Here is an 18,783-nt window from a genome sequence, read left to right as displayed (position 1 = left end):
ACAATTTAACAGGTTTAAAACATGCTCTAACCTTTTGTTTCTGCTCCTGGTGAATCTGTGCCTTAGTTCTGAAATTCTAGAAAATAAGGGGTTAGAATTAACAGCTGTAAAAACTGTGCTAAACTCTCATTATTATTATTATTATTATTATTATTATTATTATTATTATTATTATTATTATTATTATTATTATTATTATTATTATTATTATTATTATTATTATTATTATTATTATCATTATTATTATTATTATTATCATTATCATTATCATAATAATAATAATAATAATAATAATAATAATAATAATAATAATAATAATAATAATAATAATAATTCATCTGCAGCATATTTAACCTATGCCATTTCTTAGGTCTTCAGCAAGTGTGCCCTGTCACACCTCTCCAAGATGGGTATGAGTAAATTGCCTCTATCAAGGCTCATTATACTATTTGGCCATGGGAAGCAATATAGCACCCCAATGTCTTTTCCAGACCAGCTTTGCATCATTATTTGTTTTACTGACCATGATAGTCAAGAAACTGGTTCTTTGCTTTCTTTTAATCAGGGTCCACCGTCCAGATAAGGGCTTCATTAGTTCTTGTGAGAGACAACAGGGCCGGGGTAATGCCCCTAGAATAAATAAGCATTTACTGAACCCTTACAAGAGAGCCTGGGAATCAACATAACCATAATGACTTTTCCAGGCAGACGTGATCAAGCTTTGACCCTTTAAAAAAGTTTTAGGTCACCCAGTGTGATGAGATGGGTTTTTGAGTTAAAATCTTTTGAGGCATATGGGTTTTGTAATTAAGAAATAAGCCAGAGAGGTTCCATCTTGTTTCTTTGTATAAAGTATCTTTGCTATGCTGACAAGTTGTTTTCTAGGCGAGCAGAGAGAATGTTATTCTGAAAGCCTGAGAAAGGACTCTGTGTGATTAGATAGATGGGAATTGTTGTGACTCTTTGATAAACCACCGTAACCCAAATAACATCTGGTGCGTATGAGAAAGAAGTCATGTGGTGCAACAGGACTGTTTGCCTAGTAACGAACTCTGATTGGATGACATCGTGGGAAGGTGCGATGAGCCCTTGCCAGTTACTCTTGAAAAAGGAACTTTTTGCCTATGGACATTGTCTTTCAAGACCGATCCTTCAGTCATTCGTGACACATGGGACTAACCTTTACTATACTGGATTATCCTTGGACTTATGGGATTTTTCCCTAAGGACTATGCATGGACTATTTTCTATGGACTGTTCTATGGAATATTCTTTATGGACTTCTTTTCTTGGAATACTCCATATGGACTATGCTCTTGTAATTTTGTAAGGACTATGGTACATTTACTGGATTTGACTTTTCTAAGGACAATGGGACTTTTACTGAATTTTTCTTTTTAGTACAGGATTCTTGTTCTACAGGATCACTGAGGACTATAGCCTTTTTATAACCTACTTGGATTATATTGTTTTTACTAATAATTTCCTGGACTGGAACTGTTTTTATTCTTTTTAATGGCTTTTTGTGTTTTTGTAAGGTTTTTGAACACTTTTCTATTTTTCATGTTTTCTTTGCCTCACTACATCTTTGTAACTAAACAGCACAATGCTAGTTTTTTTGCTTTGGTTTAATTTGGCTTTGATACTTAGTAACATGCTTATTCTTTAATAAAATAAAGATTATAAAACTCAATTGGTTTTCTGAACAGTACACTTGTCATAGGGTCATCTGAGAGTGCTGCCTCGGCCTAGCTTACTTAGAGTCCTGTCAGTGGTGCAAGTTAAGTCTAAGGACTACAAAGCCCACTTGACCTTTTCATAATAATATCTAAGAGTACAAGGGTGTTCTTATGTGGGCAGACCTGTAAGAGGGAGTGTTGTATCATGGCTAGCTGAGTTTGGACTCATTCAGCCCATTTTAGCATGTGCAAACTCCTGATTGCTCTCTGTCCAGGCTTACACGTGTTTTTGGACCCGTGTTTGATCACATGGTGGCAGCTGCGCGATGGACCACGTGCTGGGTTTTGTAGTACCTCAGGATGACCAATCTTTGTTCTATCTAGCAGCTTGAGTGACTCTGATCCACAAGCTAAGTTTTGATTGCAGAGGGACACTGAGGCTTCAAGGAGCTAAGTGCTTCCCTGAGTGTGAACAGTAGCTTCCTAGGAAACGCTGTTTGCCAGCAATTAGGCTGTGGTGAGAGGTGTTAAATCTTCAGGCTGTGGTAATGTGTGTTAGAATCTGGGGTGCTCTTTTAAGAAAGAGATTCCCAGTGGGACAAGTAAACTGTTAGGAAACAATTGGATTGAATCAGTAGGCATGTGCAGGTTGTTACAACGTTGTAGTGAAGTAATTCCAAGATTTTAGGATCTGTCAGGGATGACCCTGCCTCTGTAATAGCACCCAAGTTGCGGGGGTCATTTCACAATCTTAGGATTGCATAAATGACTCTGGCTACTTTGTTCTGGGACTTGCATTCAGCTTGTTTTGGCCTAAGCGTACTCCTATAATCTTAGGATTTACCGGGGGACCTGGCCGTGTTCCAGCCTAGATCTGGGTCTCCTACTACGATCTTAGGATCTGTCAGGAGTACCTAGCTGCATCTGGCTTGGCCTAGAGTCATGCCCCATGATCTTAGGATATCTATCTGCACCCAGCTCAGTCATTGATCATCTCTGTAACTTTAGAGTTCACAGAGTGGTCACAGTTTTCTTTTCTCTTTTGGATTTTTCAGTATTTTGGTTTGGCAGCTGTTTGTCTTCTCGCCTATCTTAGGATAGCAGAGTGACAGCAGTTGGTCAAAGGTGCAGAGAAGATTTTTAATTTTATTTTGGTTTGGCAGCTGTTTGTCCTCTCGCCTATCTTAGGATAGCAGAGTGACAGCAGTTGGTCAAAGGTGCAGAGAAGATTTTTAATTTTATTTTGGTTTTGGCATCTGTCTGTCCTCTCACAGATCTTAGGATCACAGAGTGACAGCAGTTGGTCAAAGGTGCAGAGAAAATTTTTAATTTTATTTTGGTTTTGGCAGCTGTCTGTCCCCTTTGCATATCTTAGGATAGCAGAGTGACAGCAGTTGGTCGAAGGTGCAGAGGAGATTTTTAATTTTTTTTCTTTTGTTTTGTTTTTATTGCTGACCTAGCCTAGGCTAGATTGCCAGCAGAATATGGGGAAGCAAGATCAGCCAGCAACCGTGGATAGAATCTTGGAAGTGGCTTCGGGATTTTTCGAGCAAGCCAAGCAGAAAATTCGAGAGATTCGCTTATAGAACAACTGTACCAGGAAAACTTACTTCTAAAACGTTTTTTAAGCACAGAACCTGGCTTGATGCAAAGGTTTTTCCAAGCTCAGCAGGGTTCACTTGGGGATTACTGCAACAAGACGCTCCAGACAATTGGGAGCGGTCCTGAGATGCAAGTTGCTTGTGTGGAAAGAGTTAACGAGGCCCAGTGGAATTCTAATGAGCATTCCAGAGGAGACAGCGATTTATCGCCCGTCCAAACAAAGGATTCACAGGCCCTGGAGTCGCGCGCTGAGGAAGGAATGCAGGAGAAAGAAACATCGCTTCACCAAGCTGTTTCCGTGGAGGAACTAGCATTGGACGATGCAAGGGAAAACTGCAGTGCTCCAGAGAATTTCAGTGCATTAGGATGCAACTCAGCACCGCCCTCAGCTCTTTTTCAGAGCCCAGGACAGGTGAGAAGCTCTGAAATAATTCGGGATGAGACTATGGGTTTGCCAGAAGAGGGAGAGCAAGGGATTTTCCAAAACATTAAAGCAATTGCTGTGACTGAGAGGCCTCACATCAGCTTAGAAGCAACAGGAGTTCAAGGGGGAGTAAGATACCGGCAGGATGATGTAATAGAGACTCAGCTCAATTCTTTGCCAGGACTTGTGTCAGCAGATCTTGATGCATGTCAGATCTCAAACAACCCCCCTTCTCTTAGCCCAGAGGGAACAGTGAAATCAGACACTGTTAGGTTGACAGGGACCCCGTGTACTTCATGGCAGTTTGGGAGTAATGAGACTTACCATGGGGGTGGCCTACTCAGTGCACAGGAACAGTCAGCTGAGAAGGCTGGAGGAGTGAAGGTTTTCTCAGAGTCATTGCCAAGTGCCATAGGAGGTGATAGTGGAGCGGTTTTGCAGCATGGACTTTCACATTGTTTCAGTAGTACAAGTGAATGTGGAGCTAATTCTGTAAGCTTGCTTAAAGATAGAAAGCTGCATTTGAACCTGTCAGATTGTGAGACTGTTTCTAACACAACCAATGAAGGGGGAAGCGCTAACTTTTTGGGATTACAAAGTACTGATGTTTCTCCAGAGACTGAAATCATATCTGGAAACTTTGGCCCAGTACCACAGTTAATCTTCTCAGAAAGATCTTTAGAAAGAAAAGCAGAGGTTTGGGACCATACTTATTTTCAACAGCCTATTTTCCAAGGAAGTGGTGAGAATGCTGATACTGTTTCTGAGGCTATGCAGAGTACTCCCAAGGGAACTTTGATGCAACAGCGGCATCTTGTGACCAAACCTGATAGCACAGCTAATTCAGCAATACAGGTATTCAGGGGTGTGGCATTTCTGGACCAAGGCATGGAAGGCATGGATCAATTTAGCCCAGGACAGATATTGGAGTCTGTGTTAGCTAATCACCAAAACGTCTTCTCGAATTCACCGGGAGAAACTAATGTGGTGAAACATTTTATTACAGTCAATGATGGTTTGACTGCTGTTTCTGTTTCTATGGACCTAGAAGGGACTAAGGGCAATTTAGTGTCTGGAACTGTTGAAAGTCTTATTTCACAAGGAGTGATTGAACCATGTAGAACAGCTGTGTTCAATACTATTTCAATGTGTCAAGGCGAACAGGATGTTAATCCTACAGTGGAATTAGATTTTGGCCAGTTAAATAAGTTCACTGAGACAATTCCTACAATCAGTGCTGAGATGTTGGTAGAAATTGTAGCAAACAGAATACATTTCTGTGATGGGAATAAATGGAGGGCTTTATCAGATTTTAATTAAAGAGGAACATCGCCCTTATACATCATTTACTTGCCCTCAGGGAATTTACCAACTCAGAAAATTAGCACCTGGAATGAAAAATACCTATGTTACTTTTCAGAAATTGGTTGATAAATTGTTTGGTGATTTATATTACGTGATTGGCTATGTAGACAACCTTGTAATTTACAGCCCTGAACCAATTCAAGCAGACCAAAATGCTTTGACATTCTTAGAGAAGCAGAGATATCGAAGCCCAAGATTAATGCAGTGGTATTTCAGATTGCAAAAGTATGATTTTGATGTTGAACATCTACCTGGAAAGGAGGCTTTAATTGCTCACTGTTTATCTCGAATGTTTAGTGCAGATGCAAGGGGAGAAAATGGCTAGAATTGATAAAGCTCTGATGTTTAATTTTCTTGATATTCTGTATGACAATGTTCCTGAGCATACATAGAGTGTTTTATCTATTATTACTTCATATCAGTATATTGGTTTGTCAAGTTATTATGATGTTAACCCTGGTTTCACTATTTTACTGTTTGATGACTAGAGTATTATCTGAGCATATGCAGAGTGATGTATTTGATTAATTATACTAACATGTTTATTCTTCTGTTTTTCAGACTAGTAGAAGTGCCTAACGCAATTTTCTCTCATGTATGGTAAATACTGTAATTATAATAGTTCTCATGTAACAATTGTTTTGCTATTTTAGAATCATATTTGAAATGTATTACTTTAAGCTCAAGTTAATATCTTTCTCTATTTTGTTAATGCTTAATTATGACATCTCATCTTATTCAGTTATCAAAATTAAAACTTAAATTGTTTGAGAATTTTGTTAATCTTCCGGGGGCTTGTGATGAGATGGGTTTTTGAGTTAAAATCTTTTAAAGGCATATGGGTTTTGTAATTAAGAAATAAGCCAGAGAGGTTCCATCTTGTTTCTTTGTATAAAGTATCTTTGCTATGCTGACAAGTTGTTTTCTAGGTGAGCAGAGTGAATGTTATTCTGAAAGCCTGAGAAAGGACTCTGTGTGATTAGATAGATGGGAATTGTTGTGACTCTTTGATAAACCACCGTAACCCAAATAACATCTGGTGCGTATGAGAAAGAAATCATGTGGTGCAACAGGACTGTTTGCCTAGTAACGAACTCTGATTGGATGACATCGTGGGAAGGTGCGATGAGCCCTTGCCAGTTACTCTTGAAAAAGGAACTTTTTGCCTATGGACATTGTCTTTCAAGACCGATCCTTCAGTCATTCGTGACACATGGGACTAACCTTTACTATACTGGATTATCCTTGGACTTATGGGATTTTTCCCTAAGGACTACGCATGGACTATTTTCTATGGACTGTTCTATGGAATATTCTTTATGGACTTCTTTCCTTGGAATACTCCATATGGACTATGCTCTTGTAATTTTGTAAGGACTATGGTACATTTACTGGATTTGACTTTTCTAAGGACAATGGGACTTTTACTGAATTTTTCTTTTTAGTACAGGATTCTTGTTCTACAGGATCACTGAGGACTATAGCCTTTTTATAACCTACTTGGATTATATTGTTTTTACTAATAATTTCCTGGACTGGAACTGTTTTTATTCTTTTTAATGGCTTTTTGTGTTTTTGTAAGGTTTTTGAACACTTTTCTATTTTTCATGTTTTCTTTGCCTCACTACATCTTTGTAACTAAACAGCACAATGCTAGTTTATTTGCTTTGGTTTAATTTGGCTTTGATACTTAGTAACATGCTTATTCTTTAATAAAATAAAGATTATAAAACTCAATTGGTTTTCTGAACAGTACACTTGTCATAGGGTCATCTGAGAGTGCTGCCTCGGCCTAGCTTATTTAGAGTCCTGTCAGTGGTGCAAGTTAAGTCTAAGGACTACAAAGCCCACTTGACCTTTTCATAATAATATCTAAGAGTACAAGGGTGTTCTTATGTGGGCAGACCTGTAAGAGGGAGTGTTGTATCATGGCTAGCTGAGTTTGGACTCATTCAGCCCATTTTAGCATGTGCAAACTCCTGATTGCTCTCTGTCCAGGCTTACACGTGTTTTTGGACCCGTGTTTGATCACACCCAGTGGTCACATAAAATGTTTTATTGTAAACCTGTATCAAAGACATATTCTGCCTACTTAGAAATTATGACTTGCCTTAGGCTATGATCCATGAACTAAAGGATTTAAAAGGTAGGCTTGTCATTAACAGAATCCCCTTAGGTCTTGCAATTAAAGGTTGGAGTAAACCCTGGCTTTATTTTTCAACAGGTTTAGTCCTCTAGACTCCTTTTACAATTTCAGAATGGCAAATTCTAGATTCATCTAATCTGTGAGCTTCCTTCCCCCCCTCTCAGCCCACCCTGCAAGAGGGTTGTGACAATAAACAGGGGTCAATACATACAGACCTTTATTGGCATTAAAAATACAGAGTGCTTTAGACAAGTGGAAAAGTGTGAGGAGTAATAAAACCATGACCAATTTAAAATTTGGATAGGAGGAGCGAACATGGGTATAAAAAGGGGTCAAAAGAGTCTGTTACATTACAATTTGAAGGGAAAAGCTATATATTTGTGTTTTCCCCATAATATCTCTAAGTTACTCAAGGGCCCCCTTCGTCACAAGAAAAGCATGATCAACCTTTGACCCTTTAAAAAAGTTTTAGGTCACCCAGTGGTCACATAAAATGTTTTATTATAAACATGTATCAAAGACATATTATACACTCATGCAAACTTAAGAATTCTTCAGTAGTTCAAAATTATCACCTTTTAAATGCAAAAATGGCAGGCCTGTATCTCAGGTGACACAAATAAAACAGAACAATGTGTTTTTCAAAAGTGCTTTATTCAAACACAGTAGAATTTTTTATAGTCCAAACCTTTAATCACTAATAAGACTTCCTGTAGAAATGTCTCATCTTTTGGCCTCCACAGTCTATTTAAAAAGGGATAGGCCTTTTGAGAGGTTTCTAAGCATTTCATAATTTTCTTTACGTAACGTAGCATCCTTATTGTGAGACATAGAACATCCTTTCTGTAAGCAACCATTGTGATAATATAAAGGACTTTTTAAAGCAGATTTTAATACATAGAATGTTCACCATCCTAGAAAAATCATTATTGGAGCAGAACAAGCAAGGATGACCTTCTTGTCCTCAAAGTTCCTGCTTGCAACCCTGGCAGATGTGAACCAGATGATCAGACAGAATGTTCTTCAGAATATCATAAAGACAGCCCCTTATACCAGCACACATAGCTTTGCTTTTTTTCAGAGGACGGCCACTGGCTTTCAGGTCAGTTCTGTTTGGTCCATATACACAATCGCTCTCAAGCCCAGCATCCTCATCATTATCCTCATGTCCAGGGTTCTCCTGTGTTTGAGCTTGAAACAAGCTTCCCTGTGGTTGAGAATGAAACAAGCTTTTAGTAATTTTTAAAAAGACCTTAGACCCCAACCCCAGCATAACCCCTAACTATGGCTTTTAAAGCCCTTATAACGGTCCCATAACTACATCTTTTAGAAAATTGCTCTTACCAGGCTGACTTGATGCTCTGTAGCACTCCCAAAAAGCCTTCATCTGGATCCTCTTCCAACATCTGCTCCTCAGAACCATCGTTATCCCCCGCAGAGCCTAATGCTGCCAGTACACAGCCATCCACGTCCTCTGCCGATTTCGGGTTCTCTCCGGTTGGCTTCTGTAAATCTCTATTTAACCATTGGTCACAATCACACTGAAGCAAAGCATCATCATCATCTTCCTCAACACCCCACATTAGAGTACAGGCCGGCTTTCTTGTGCTTTTCTGCTTGGGCTTTGCGGTAAATACAAATAGGTTTTCTACAGGCTTGTATTTTCTTCTTAGCTTTTCTGGTTCTTCAGGCAGGCTCTCCCTGAGACTTGTAGGGGCTCCTAAGAGGTACAGGGGCTTGGAAAAATCCACCACCCCGTGGTAGTAGCCTTTGGGATGCAAATGCCTTTTGGGTCTCCCCGCATCCTTTTGGCCTGCCTCGGGAATTTGGTTTTCTTTGTCCTCCATCGTCTCCAATGCGCTACAACCTCTGCAAAGAATGGTCAGCGTGCACACGCAAAATCACTGCTGTGGCCTTTCCCGAACCAAGAGGCCCAAGGGCAAGCCAGGGCATGCCCAACGGCAGCCCCTTTTCTAACCAAGCCCCTTCAGCCACTCCCCATTGGCTTACAGGGCCACGGGGTGACAAGATGCTTCAGAGGGCCAAACCTCAGACCGCCCTCTGATCACGGGTACCCCGGACTCTAGGAAACCGTCCTATAGGTCCACGGTGACCTCCACAACCCCTGCTGTCACCCCAAAACCTGCCCTTTCCACCATAATGGGCCTGGGTCGATCCTTGACCAGATGTCCTGCCTTAAAGGGTTGTTGTAGCTGTCAAAATGGTGGTTTGATGAATGCTATGCCCTATTATTACTCTCCTTCTCTTAATTTAGTGTATTTCATCACACATAAAGTGGCACTGAACCGAATCAATTTTTATTTTGCTTAAACACTTATACATCATTTTGTGAAATCAGAAAAGATTTTTATAACAATGTAAGAGTTATAGCTAATTTGTTAAAGGCCTGTCCAATAGTGTTCATATGTACAATAGTGTCCATATGTACAATAGTGCCCTCCCATTTGTGTTCTCCCATGGTTGGTGTGCAAAGGCATGCTTTCTCTCATATTAGAAAGAATATATATTCAATATGACTAGTTGCAACGGATTACTTTATTCTCTATGCAGCTTCCTAGTTCCCCTTTTAAAGTCATCCAAGTTGGCAAACATTGCCACATTCTCTAGTAGCAAAATCCATAGTTTATGTGCTGTGTGAAGAATTACTTTATATCAATGTCCCACATCTCCCAGTAATTTGCTTCAGTGGATAAGGCTTAATTATAGAATCCTATAGGACCCTATATATGCACAACTACTCCTGAATAATGAGGCAAGACAAGTATTATGGGATAAACATGGGCCACACTTTTTTGAATAGCCATTATAGTCTCTCTTTTTAAAAAATTTTAAATTTTATTTTTAAAGAAAAGACAATCCATCATGTTACAAGTAATAAATACAAAGCTTAACATAGTAAACTGTCATCTTACATTGTTATATAATTTAACTGTTGACCAATTGCTATTCCCCATGATTCTCAAAATCATATTTACACCATTCCCCATCACATCTTAAAGAAATATCGACCAACAATTTAAATGCCCCAAATTGTTTTCCAAACCACGTGTCTCGAAATTTATTTTATTGGCACATTTTAATACAGGCTTCCAATTTTCAATGAACTGACTGTGCCTTATTTGTCCTCTATATAGTCTAACTTTATTAGTCATTTTTTCCATCAACATTGTATGCCATATCTCATTCGTAAATACTTGTAATGAGATATCTTGAGTGTTTTTCCAATTTCTAGTGATCTCAGATGTTTGTTTGTTTGTTTGTTTGTTTAATATCCCGCCTATCTGGTCTTGCGACCACTCTGTTGCGATGCCTATATGATTTGCAACTAATTTTTTATTTTCAAGTTTCTTATTCCCCCCTGTAAATAATGAAAACAATAATAATGTTTCATTCATATCTATTTTTTGATAGTTCAGGATCTCTATCCATCTAATTACCTCGTGCTAGAATGCTTCTATTTTGGGGCAAGAAATCCACATATGTTCCAAAGTTCCTTTTTGTCCATAGTTCCTCCAACATTTATCCGATATATTTTTATTAATTCTGTGTAGCTTTTTAGGATTTAAATGGCACCGATGCACTACCTTCAAAACCGTTTCTTTCACATTTGTGATATAAATTTATATGTGTATTTTGTGATGAGATGGGTTTTTGAGTTAAAATCTTTTAAGGCATATGGGTTTTGTAATTAAGAAATGAGCCAGAGAGGTTCCATCTTGTTTCTTTGTATACAGTAACTTTGCTATGCTGACAAGTTGTTTTCTAGACGAGCAGAGAGAATGTTATTCTGAAAGCCTAAGAAAGGACTCTGTGTGATTAGATGGGAATTGTTGTGACTTTATGCGAAACCACAGAAAACCCAAATAACATCTGGTGCGTATGAGAAAGAAGTCATGTGGTGCAACAGGACTGTTTGCCTAGTAACAAACTCTGATTGGATGACATCGTGGGAAGGTGCGATGAGCCCTTGCCAGTTACTCTTGAAAAAGGAACTTTTTGCCTATGGACATTGTCTTTCAAGACCGATCCTTCAGTCATTCGTGACACATGGGACTAACCTTTACTATACTGGATTACCTATGGATTTATGGGCTTTTTCCCTAAGGACTATGCATGGACTATTTTCTATGGACGGTTCTATGGAGTGCTGCCTCGGCCTAGCTTACTTAGAGTCCTGTCAGTGGTGCAAGTTAAGTCTAAGGACTACAAAGCCCACTTGACCTTTTCATAACAACATCTGAGAGTACCAGGGTGTTCTTATGTGGGCAGACCTGTGAGATGGAGTGTTGTATCTTGGCTAGCTGAGTTTGGACTCACTCAGCCCATTTTAGCATGTGCAAACTCCTGATTGCTCTCTGTCCAGGCTTACACGTGTTTTTGAACCCGTGTTTGCTGACATATTTATTCCATATTCCTGTCTAGATTTCCTCAGGTATATTAACATTTACATTTGTTTCCCACACTGTTTTAGGTCCTCTACCTTTTCCATATTGTTTCTCAATAATACTTTTATATATTAGTGAGGTTAGTCCTCTCTTTTTATTTTTATGTTCTTGAATATAATATTGTTCAAATTCAGTTAATGTTCTTAGAAAGCCAGGTTTTTGTTGTAAGTGAATAGTGAAACTCTTATTTGTTTTATTTGTAGTCAATTGGTTTTCATTTGCTTTGTTTTCTCTTCTATTTGCCTAATAGTTATTGGTTCTCCTGAATCAAATGTCAGTAATTTTATATATTCCAATTTGTCTCCACTCCTTAAATTGTGCATATTTCTCTTAAAATCTGGGTGATCCAAAAGGGTACATAAAGGGGATATTGGCAGGACCAAAGTTTTACTGTGTTTTCGCCATATCCTTAATGTTTTCGAAATGAATGGGTTCTGTATTCTCTTTTTCTAATTATTCTCATGGTATAAATATACAGTGGTGCCTCACTTAACGGGCGCCCCGTTTAATGACGAATCCGCATAGCGATGCGAATTTTGTGATCGCAAAAGCGATCACATTGCGATGTTCCCTGTGGGGATCATCACCCGCTGGTCAGCTGGGGAAAATGCCGGCGGGCGCCGGTCAGCTGGGGAAAATGCCGGCGGGCTCCCAAAGACCCATTTTCGCAAAGCTGATCGACGGTTCCAAAATGGGCGTTGGATGAAGAAAATGGCCAACCTCAGTGTTTTCGCACCGATTCCTCGCTTACCGAGGCAGTGAAAATGGTGGCCCTATGGAGGATTCCCACTTAGCGGTGAGTTTACCCCCATAGGAACGCATTAAATGGATTTTAATGCGTTCCTATGGAGTTTTAAATTCCATATAGCGATGTTTCCGGATAGCGATCTTTTTCCTGAAACGGATTAACGTTGCTATGCGGGGCACCACTGTACTTATTTACTTTGTCCATTTTCATTTCATCTTCCATTTCCACCCAATCAGGATTCTTGCAAGTCTCATTGATTTGTATAAATGTAATAATTTGGTTTATTTGTAGAGCTTCATAATATTTTTGGAGCTGTAGTATCCTTAATCCCCCCCTTTTGACCCTGTCTATATTTAACACTATTTATGACTCTTATCTTATTTCCCTTTCCAGCAATGAATTTTTATAGCTTTCCTTGCCATGTTTTTACTTTTTTTTATCTGGCTGTAGTGGAATATTTCGAAATAGAAATTGAAATTTTGGTTATATATATGATTTAATTAGAGCAATTCTCCCCAACATTGATAGGTTTAAATTGACCCAATTTGTCATTTTTTCTTTTGCTAATTTAAATAGATTTGTATAGTTTCTATAAATTAATTTATTAAGGTTTTTTGTTACCCATATTCCTAAATATTTAAAACTTGAATAGCATAACTCTAAATGAGATGCTTTTTAAATTTCATTTTGTTCTATAATAGAGATATTTAGACATGGATTTTGGAAATTAATTTTTTAACCCGTATACTGACTATCTTCCTGTAATATTTCTTTTAAGCGTTCTATTCTTTGTAACGGGTCCTCCCAAAAAAGGCAGCATATTGTCTGTGTATAAATTTATTTTGTGTTGTCTATTTTTCATGATCAGTCCTCTAATGTTTCCACTTTGTCTTATATTTGCCACAAGAGGTTCTATTCTTAATGCAAAGAAAATTGGAGACAAGGGATCACCTTGTCTAGTTCCCCTAAATAATGTAAATTTGTTAGATTCTAATCCATTAATAAGTACCATAGCAGCTGCTCCTATGTATAATTCCTTTAATAAAATTTTACCCATATTCATCTTTTCCAAAAGATCAAACATAAATATCCATTCCACCCAATCAAAGGCCTTAAGGACATCCAGTGAGAGTATTGTTATCTTGTTTTTTTCTTTATTAACTGTATATATAATATTCAGTACTCTCCGGATAGCATCTCACACTTGTCTTTCTAGCATAAAACCATATTGATCTGCATGAACATATTTAGTTACAAAACTAATTAATCTTTGTGCGAACATTGTTGAGAAAATTTTTGATATTGATTTTGCAGTGTTATAGGTCTGTAAGATGAAGGAGACATTGGATTTTTTTCTGGTTTTAATATAGTTATTATTCTGGCCATATGCCATGACTCTGGTATTTTCTCACCACCCAAAATTGAATTGAATAGCTTTAGAAGATGTTCTATGACATCTTCTTCCCATACTTTAGAGAAATCAGCTGTGAATTCATCACAGCCTGGTGCTTTTCCTTTTTTAAGTTTTTTAATAACTGAATTTATTTCAGTTTTCATTATTGGGCTGTTTAAATAATCTTTATGTTTCTCTAAAATTTGGTTTATTGGTAATGTATGTATAAATTTCTTGTTGTTTATATCCGCTGTTACTTCTTCTTTATAATATTCCATAAATATAGAGAGTATTTGTTGCTGTGAATTTACCATTATTCCTTCCTTCGTTTTGAATGAGACAATTGTTCTTTTTGCTGCCATTCTTTTTAACTGCATATGATAGCAGTTTAGTGTTTTTATTTCCATGTTCATAATATTATTTCTTTAAATAGTTCATAGCAGTCTGAACCTTTGCTATATCCAATGCTTCTAACTCTGCTCTAGTTTTTATTAGTTCATTATGTTCTTGGTTCCTAATTGTTTGTGTTTTTTATTTTACTTTTTAATTGTTCTTGGAGCTTATTTCGTTCTTTCTGTATTATAGAGGTTTCCATAATAAAAATTCCTCTTAGGTAGGCTTTTAGGGCATCCCATAGCAATGCTGATTTTATTTCTGCAATATCATTTATTTCATAGAAAATTTTAATTTCTTTATTTTTCCAATAATTTATATATTTAAACATACATTAGAACTCAATCTCCAAATTCTAGATTTACTCTTTGCTTCATTGACCCAAGAAAGCTTTAATGGTGCATGGTCAGAGGCTATCTCTGGGGCAGATTGTATTTTGTCCAGATTTGAGACCAGTCTCTGAAATAAGGAAGTGATCAATTCTTAGGTACAATATATTTTAGAAAAATATATATATTCTCTCACTTTAGGATTTAAGTATCTCCACCCATCAATTAAACCTGATCTCTCTATTAGCTTCCTTATTTTATTACCATCATTTGATACCTTTCTATTTTCTGATGTATTGCTTTTGTTTAAAATACAATTTGTGTCTCCGCCTAGGATAATTTCTCCCCAGACAAATTCTTTTACATTTCTTTAAAAAGTTCTGCATAAAATTTGCTTGACCTATGTTGGGGATGTAATAAGAACCAATAGTTAATAATTTGTCTTCCAATTTTCCTTTTTCTATAACATATCTGCCTTCAGGGTCTCCCACATAATCAATCACTTCAAATTTTGAATTCTTCATGAAGATTATTGCCACCCCTCTAGCCTTATTTGTTCCATTTGTGAAATATTGTTCACCTAACATTGGGTGCTTAATGATCTCTTTTTTGTTCTTATTTTGATGAGTCTCCTGTAACAACAACACATCTACTCCTAATTTTTCTCTTTTTAAAAACATTTTATTATTTTTATAACATACATACCTACAGCAAACAACAACAGAAATACCTACAAAACAATAACACATAAAACTAACAAAACTTACAAGACTAACAAGACAAACATATAGATGGGGAGGTATTTCCCATACCAGCTTATCTGTTATATAAGTTCTGACTACAGAAATAATATATCCGTGTGCATCTGCACATGTTATATTCCACATCACTATTTTATATACCTAATTAAGTATCTAACATCCTAAATTTGTAATAAATGTTTTAAATTCTCTCATCTGCATTGCCATACATCTGTCTCTTATCATACACATTCCTCGTTTCCTCTTTAAAATTTCTTATCCACCACAATATCCACACAGGCCTGATCATTCCTTGATGATCTCCATTCTTATATACAGTAAACTATGCATTTAATCTTTTCAGCATAATCCTTCTTATAGTTCATACATATTTGATATTTCCATATACATGCCTTAAAACAAAACATCCAATATTATTATTTATCATCATTTCTAAAATTTATAAATCACATACGCTTGTCTAACCTTAGATTTCATGTCTGGCCAAATTTACTTATAGTATATTAGTCATATTGCTTTATATGTTAATTATATCTATCTTAAATCAATTGACTTCTATTATTTATTCAGCAAGTAACTTCCCCCTTTCTGATTTTTATTTATCAGCTCCAGTGTCATCAAACCAGGATTGGCCTCTTAATCGTATCAACATTGTCACTATTATGATCATGCATATTTAATATCTCACTATACATGCCTCACAAGCATTTTCAAGTTTTAAAATGCCATCTGTAATATTTCTTTAAAATATTTTCTATGTGCTTAACTAATTTGATCCCAATGTAGTCAACGTTTGGGTTTTGTAGCAACATAGTATACAATCTCTGATCATAAATTCCTGCCCTGAGCTGTACCCATCCCTCCCCCTTTATGTTCTTTACATTCTTTCTTTTCAGCACAGTCTTGAGATACATTCTCCCTTCCCTGCCCCCCTTTTGTCTTTTTTAGTCACCCTTTGAAGAAAAGGAGTATTTTTCTTCTTTCTCTCTGACTCTGGTTCTTCAGATCATACAAACTCCTCGCTTCTCTCTGACGACGGTGGCTGTTTAGAAGACTGTTTATTGAGGATCTGGTCAAATAATTTCTCCTTGCTCTCAATCTTTTCATACAAAGCAGAAAAAGTCACTCTCAAGTCAATTTTGGTCTCCTCCAATTGCATTTCCAAATGATTAATTATGTAACTCTGACATTCTTGAAGCAGTCCCAGTAAATAATCCATTGCAAGTTGCGATGGTGATTCTGCCCCACCTTCCATGGCCGTAGCAGTCAGCAGCTTAATTACTCAAATTTCCCACATGATTTATTAGATAGTCCGTACTTAAAGCCCTACGAGGGGGAGTCCATGGATGTTATTTGATTTGCAGACCACCTTATAACCAGATACAGAGCCACTAGGTTAAATTATGCAGTTATTTAGAGTTCTTAAGTCCTGACTTTATAAATTTATAAGAAGCCAGTTTCTCCAGGAGGGAGGGTTAAGAGAGAAAAAGAGCAAGTTGGTTTCGTTTCCGTAGTAAAGAAAACTCTGATGTTACAGGCATCAACCAATTTATGCCGCTTGAGATCTCCTTCTCAACAGCTTTCAAATAGCAGATTTGATCTTTTACTTGCTGTATCAGTAGATCATTAATCAGCAGATCATTAATCTTTGTTCCGCAGTCAGATAATGAATTACCAAACCTTCCCTTGCCGAGCAGCTAACTCACCATCATGGCGACTTCATGAGACAGATTGCGTGTAGGAAGGGAACTCTTCCAAAAAACAGACTGCCATCTGAAATTCGGTGGTTCCGAACCCCCCACTACTAACAAGTCCCGCTCTCCTGTGGAACTTGCCCCCTCCTTCTCTGGGGGGGGGTTCCTCTGACTCGGAGTAAACCCAGGGGAATCCAGAGCCCTGGAATTTCCCCTGTTCTCGCTGCTCGTTGCTCCTCCTTCCCTTTTTACTACTCCTAATTTTTCAATAGTCTTAATGATTCTATATCTTTTCACTGGAGACCCCCACCCATTCACTTTATAAGAAAGGATTTGGAGATTATCTAACATTGCAGTCATACATTCTATAAGCTATCTTTACAAATATATTCTTTCTCAGTATTTGTTAAATAGATTTTATATATGTTGTGATATATAGTCTATAATCATATTTTACCAAGCAAGATTGTCTAATTCCTTCTAATTTTCTTTTCAATGTCACCCAATTTACGATACCCAGTGCCCTCCCACCCTTTCCCCCCTCCCTCACCCTTACCCTGTTCCAGAAATGGTCAGTGAGAACAAGTCTCCAGTTCATATTTGAGCTGTGCCCTGTGGAATTATAGGGAGTCAGAAAACTTAACATTTCCTGTAAAAGATCAGTTCTTTCCCCATGCCCACTCTAACCCTCTTAATCTATAGGTATACCAATATAACAAATTGCAAATTATCCATGTTTGTTTGTAAATATTGTATCTCTTACTTATCATTACATTGAGGTCGTGCGTTATATCCAATATCAAAGCCTTGCCACTATATGGTTGTTGTGGGTTTTTCGTGAACAACGAAAAAGAGTACCTGATAGATTTATCCATCCAGGCAAAGGCTTTTAGTGCTCAGCTCTTAGAGGTCTGACAGATCTGCTGTTTCTAGTCCAGGAGTAAATCTCATTTTATTCAGTTACATCTGTGATGCTGAATAAGGGTGTCTGTGTCTTCTTTAATTAAAAGCTTGACACAGTGTAGCAGGCAGATCCAACCTAGCATTCTGTAGGCTGGAAATAGCTGTGCTGTATGTTTTTTATTGAGGTGGATTATAATCCCCAAAAAGCACATACTGAAACAAATAAATCTGTCCAGTTCAAAAAGGTTGAGAATTTAGTTAGCTTCATTAAAAGAAATCAATACAATGTGCGGTAAAGTGAAACTAACCCATCTTCCATATCTAGTTTTGGAGCAAATCAGTTCTACTGATTCTGCAGTGCATGGTGTGAATAAGTGTGTAGGCAGATGAAATTCACAAAACCAGCTCCTAGAAACTGACCAGTTTTAATCAAAGGAATTGAAGGTGCTTCTCACAAATTGTTTGAACCACTTGTGTTATCAATGTAGGAAGCTGAATCAGTGAAGTTTGGGGGAGTTTTGTAAAACTGAAACTGGCTAGGTGTTAGAAATCAAGGTAATTATAAGCCTGCCTCATGACAGCCCACAAACACTGTAGCTGATGGTAGGGCGTAATATATGGATTTCATGTTACAAAATGGGCACATTTCATATGAGGACAACTGGAAAACAAACTGGTATGAACCAAGTCTTTCTACTGTAGCACACTTTTATTTCACCATAGCATGATTCAAGTGAATGCTGCCCATTGTTACTTCAATTTACAGAACAGCATGAAGCACAGATCTGCTGTATTTGTATAAAAGCTGCTGCTATTTTAAATAATGCACATAAATTCCTTGAGGAGAGGAAACATTGCAAGTTACAGAATAATTTGAAAA

At 37.4% G+C, this 18,783-nt stretch overlaps 1 protein-coding gene across 1 annotated transcript; it reads left to right on the top strand.

Annotated features, from left to right (window-relative positions):
• The first annotated feature begins 2,421 nt into the window (after positions 1 to 2,421).
• Positions 2,422 to 5,025, top strand: LOC144588125 (uncharacterized). Its single transcript, XM_078390269.1, has 2 exons — positions 2,422 to 2,989; positions 3,084 to 5,025. The coding sequence occupies exon 2, from the start codon at positions 3,325 to 3,327 to the stop codon at positions 5,023 to 5,025; it is 1,701 nt and encodes a 566-aa protein (XP_078246395.1). The 5' UTR covers positions 2,422 to 2,989; positions 3,084 to 3,324.
• Positions 5,026 to 18,783: the final 13,758 nt, after the last annotated feature.

The sequence above is a fragment of the Pogona vitticeps genome, chromosome 3 (assembly GCF_051106095.1).
Source record: "Pogona vitticeps strain Pit_001003342236 chromosome 3, PviZW2.1, whole genome shotgun sequence".
Taxonomy (NCBI): domain Eukaryota; kingdom Metazoa; phylum Chordata; class Lepidosauria; order Squamata; family Agamidae; genus Pogona; species Pogona vitticeps.
Note: the sequence above shows the minus strand (reverse complement) of the source record. Positions and strands in the feature narration are given on the sequence as shown.

Excerpts from the sequence above, each read along its gene's own strand:
- LOC144588125 (XM_078390269.1), top strand. The coding sequence starts at position 3,325 with ATGCAAAGGTTTTTCCAAGCTCAGCAGGGTTCACTTGGGGATTACTGC.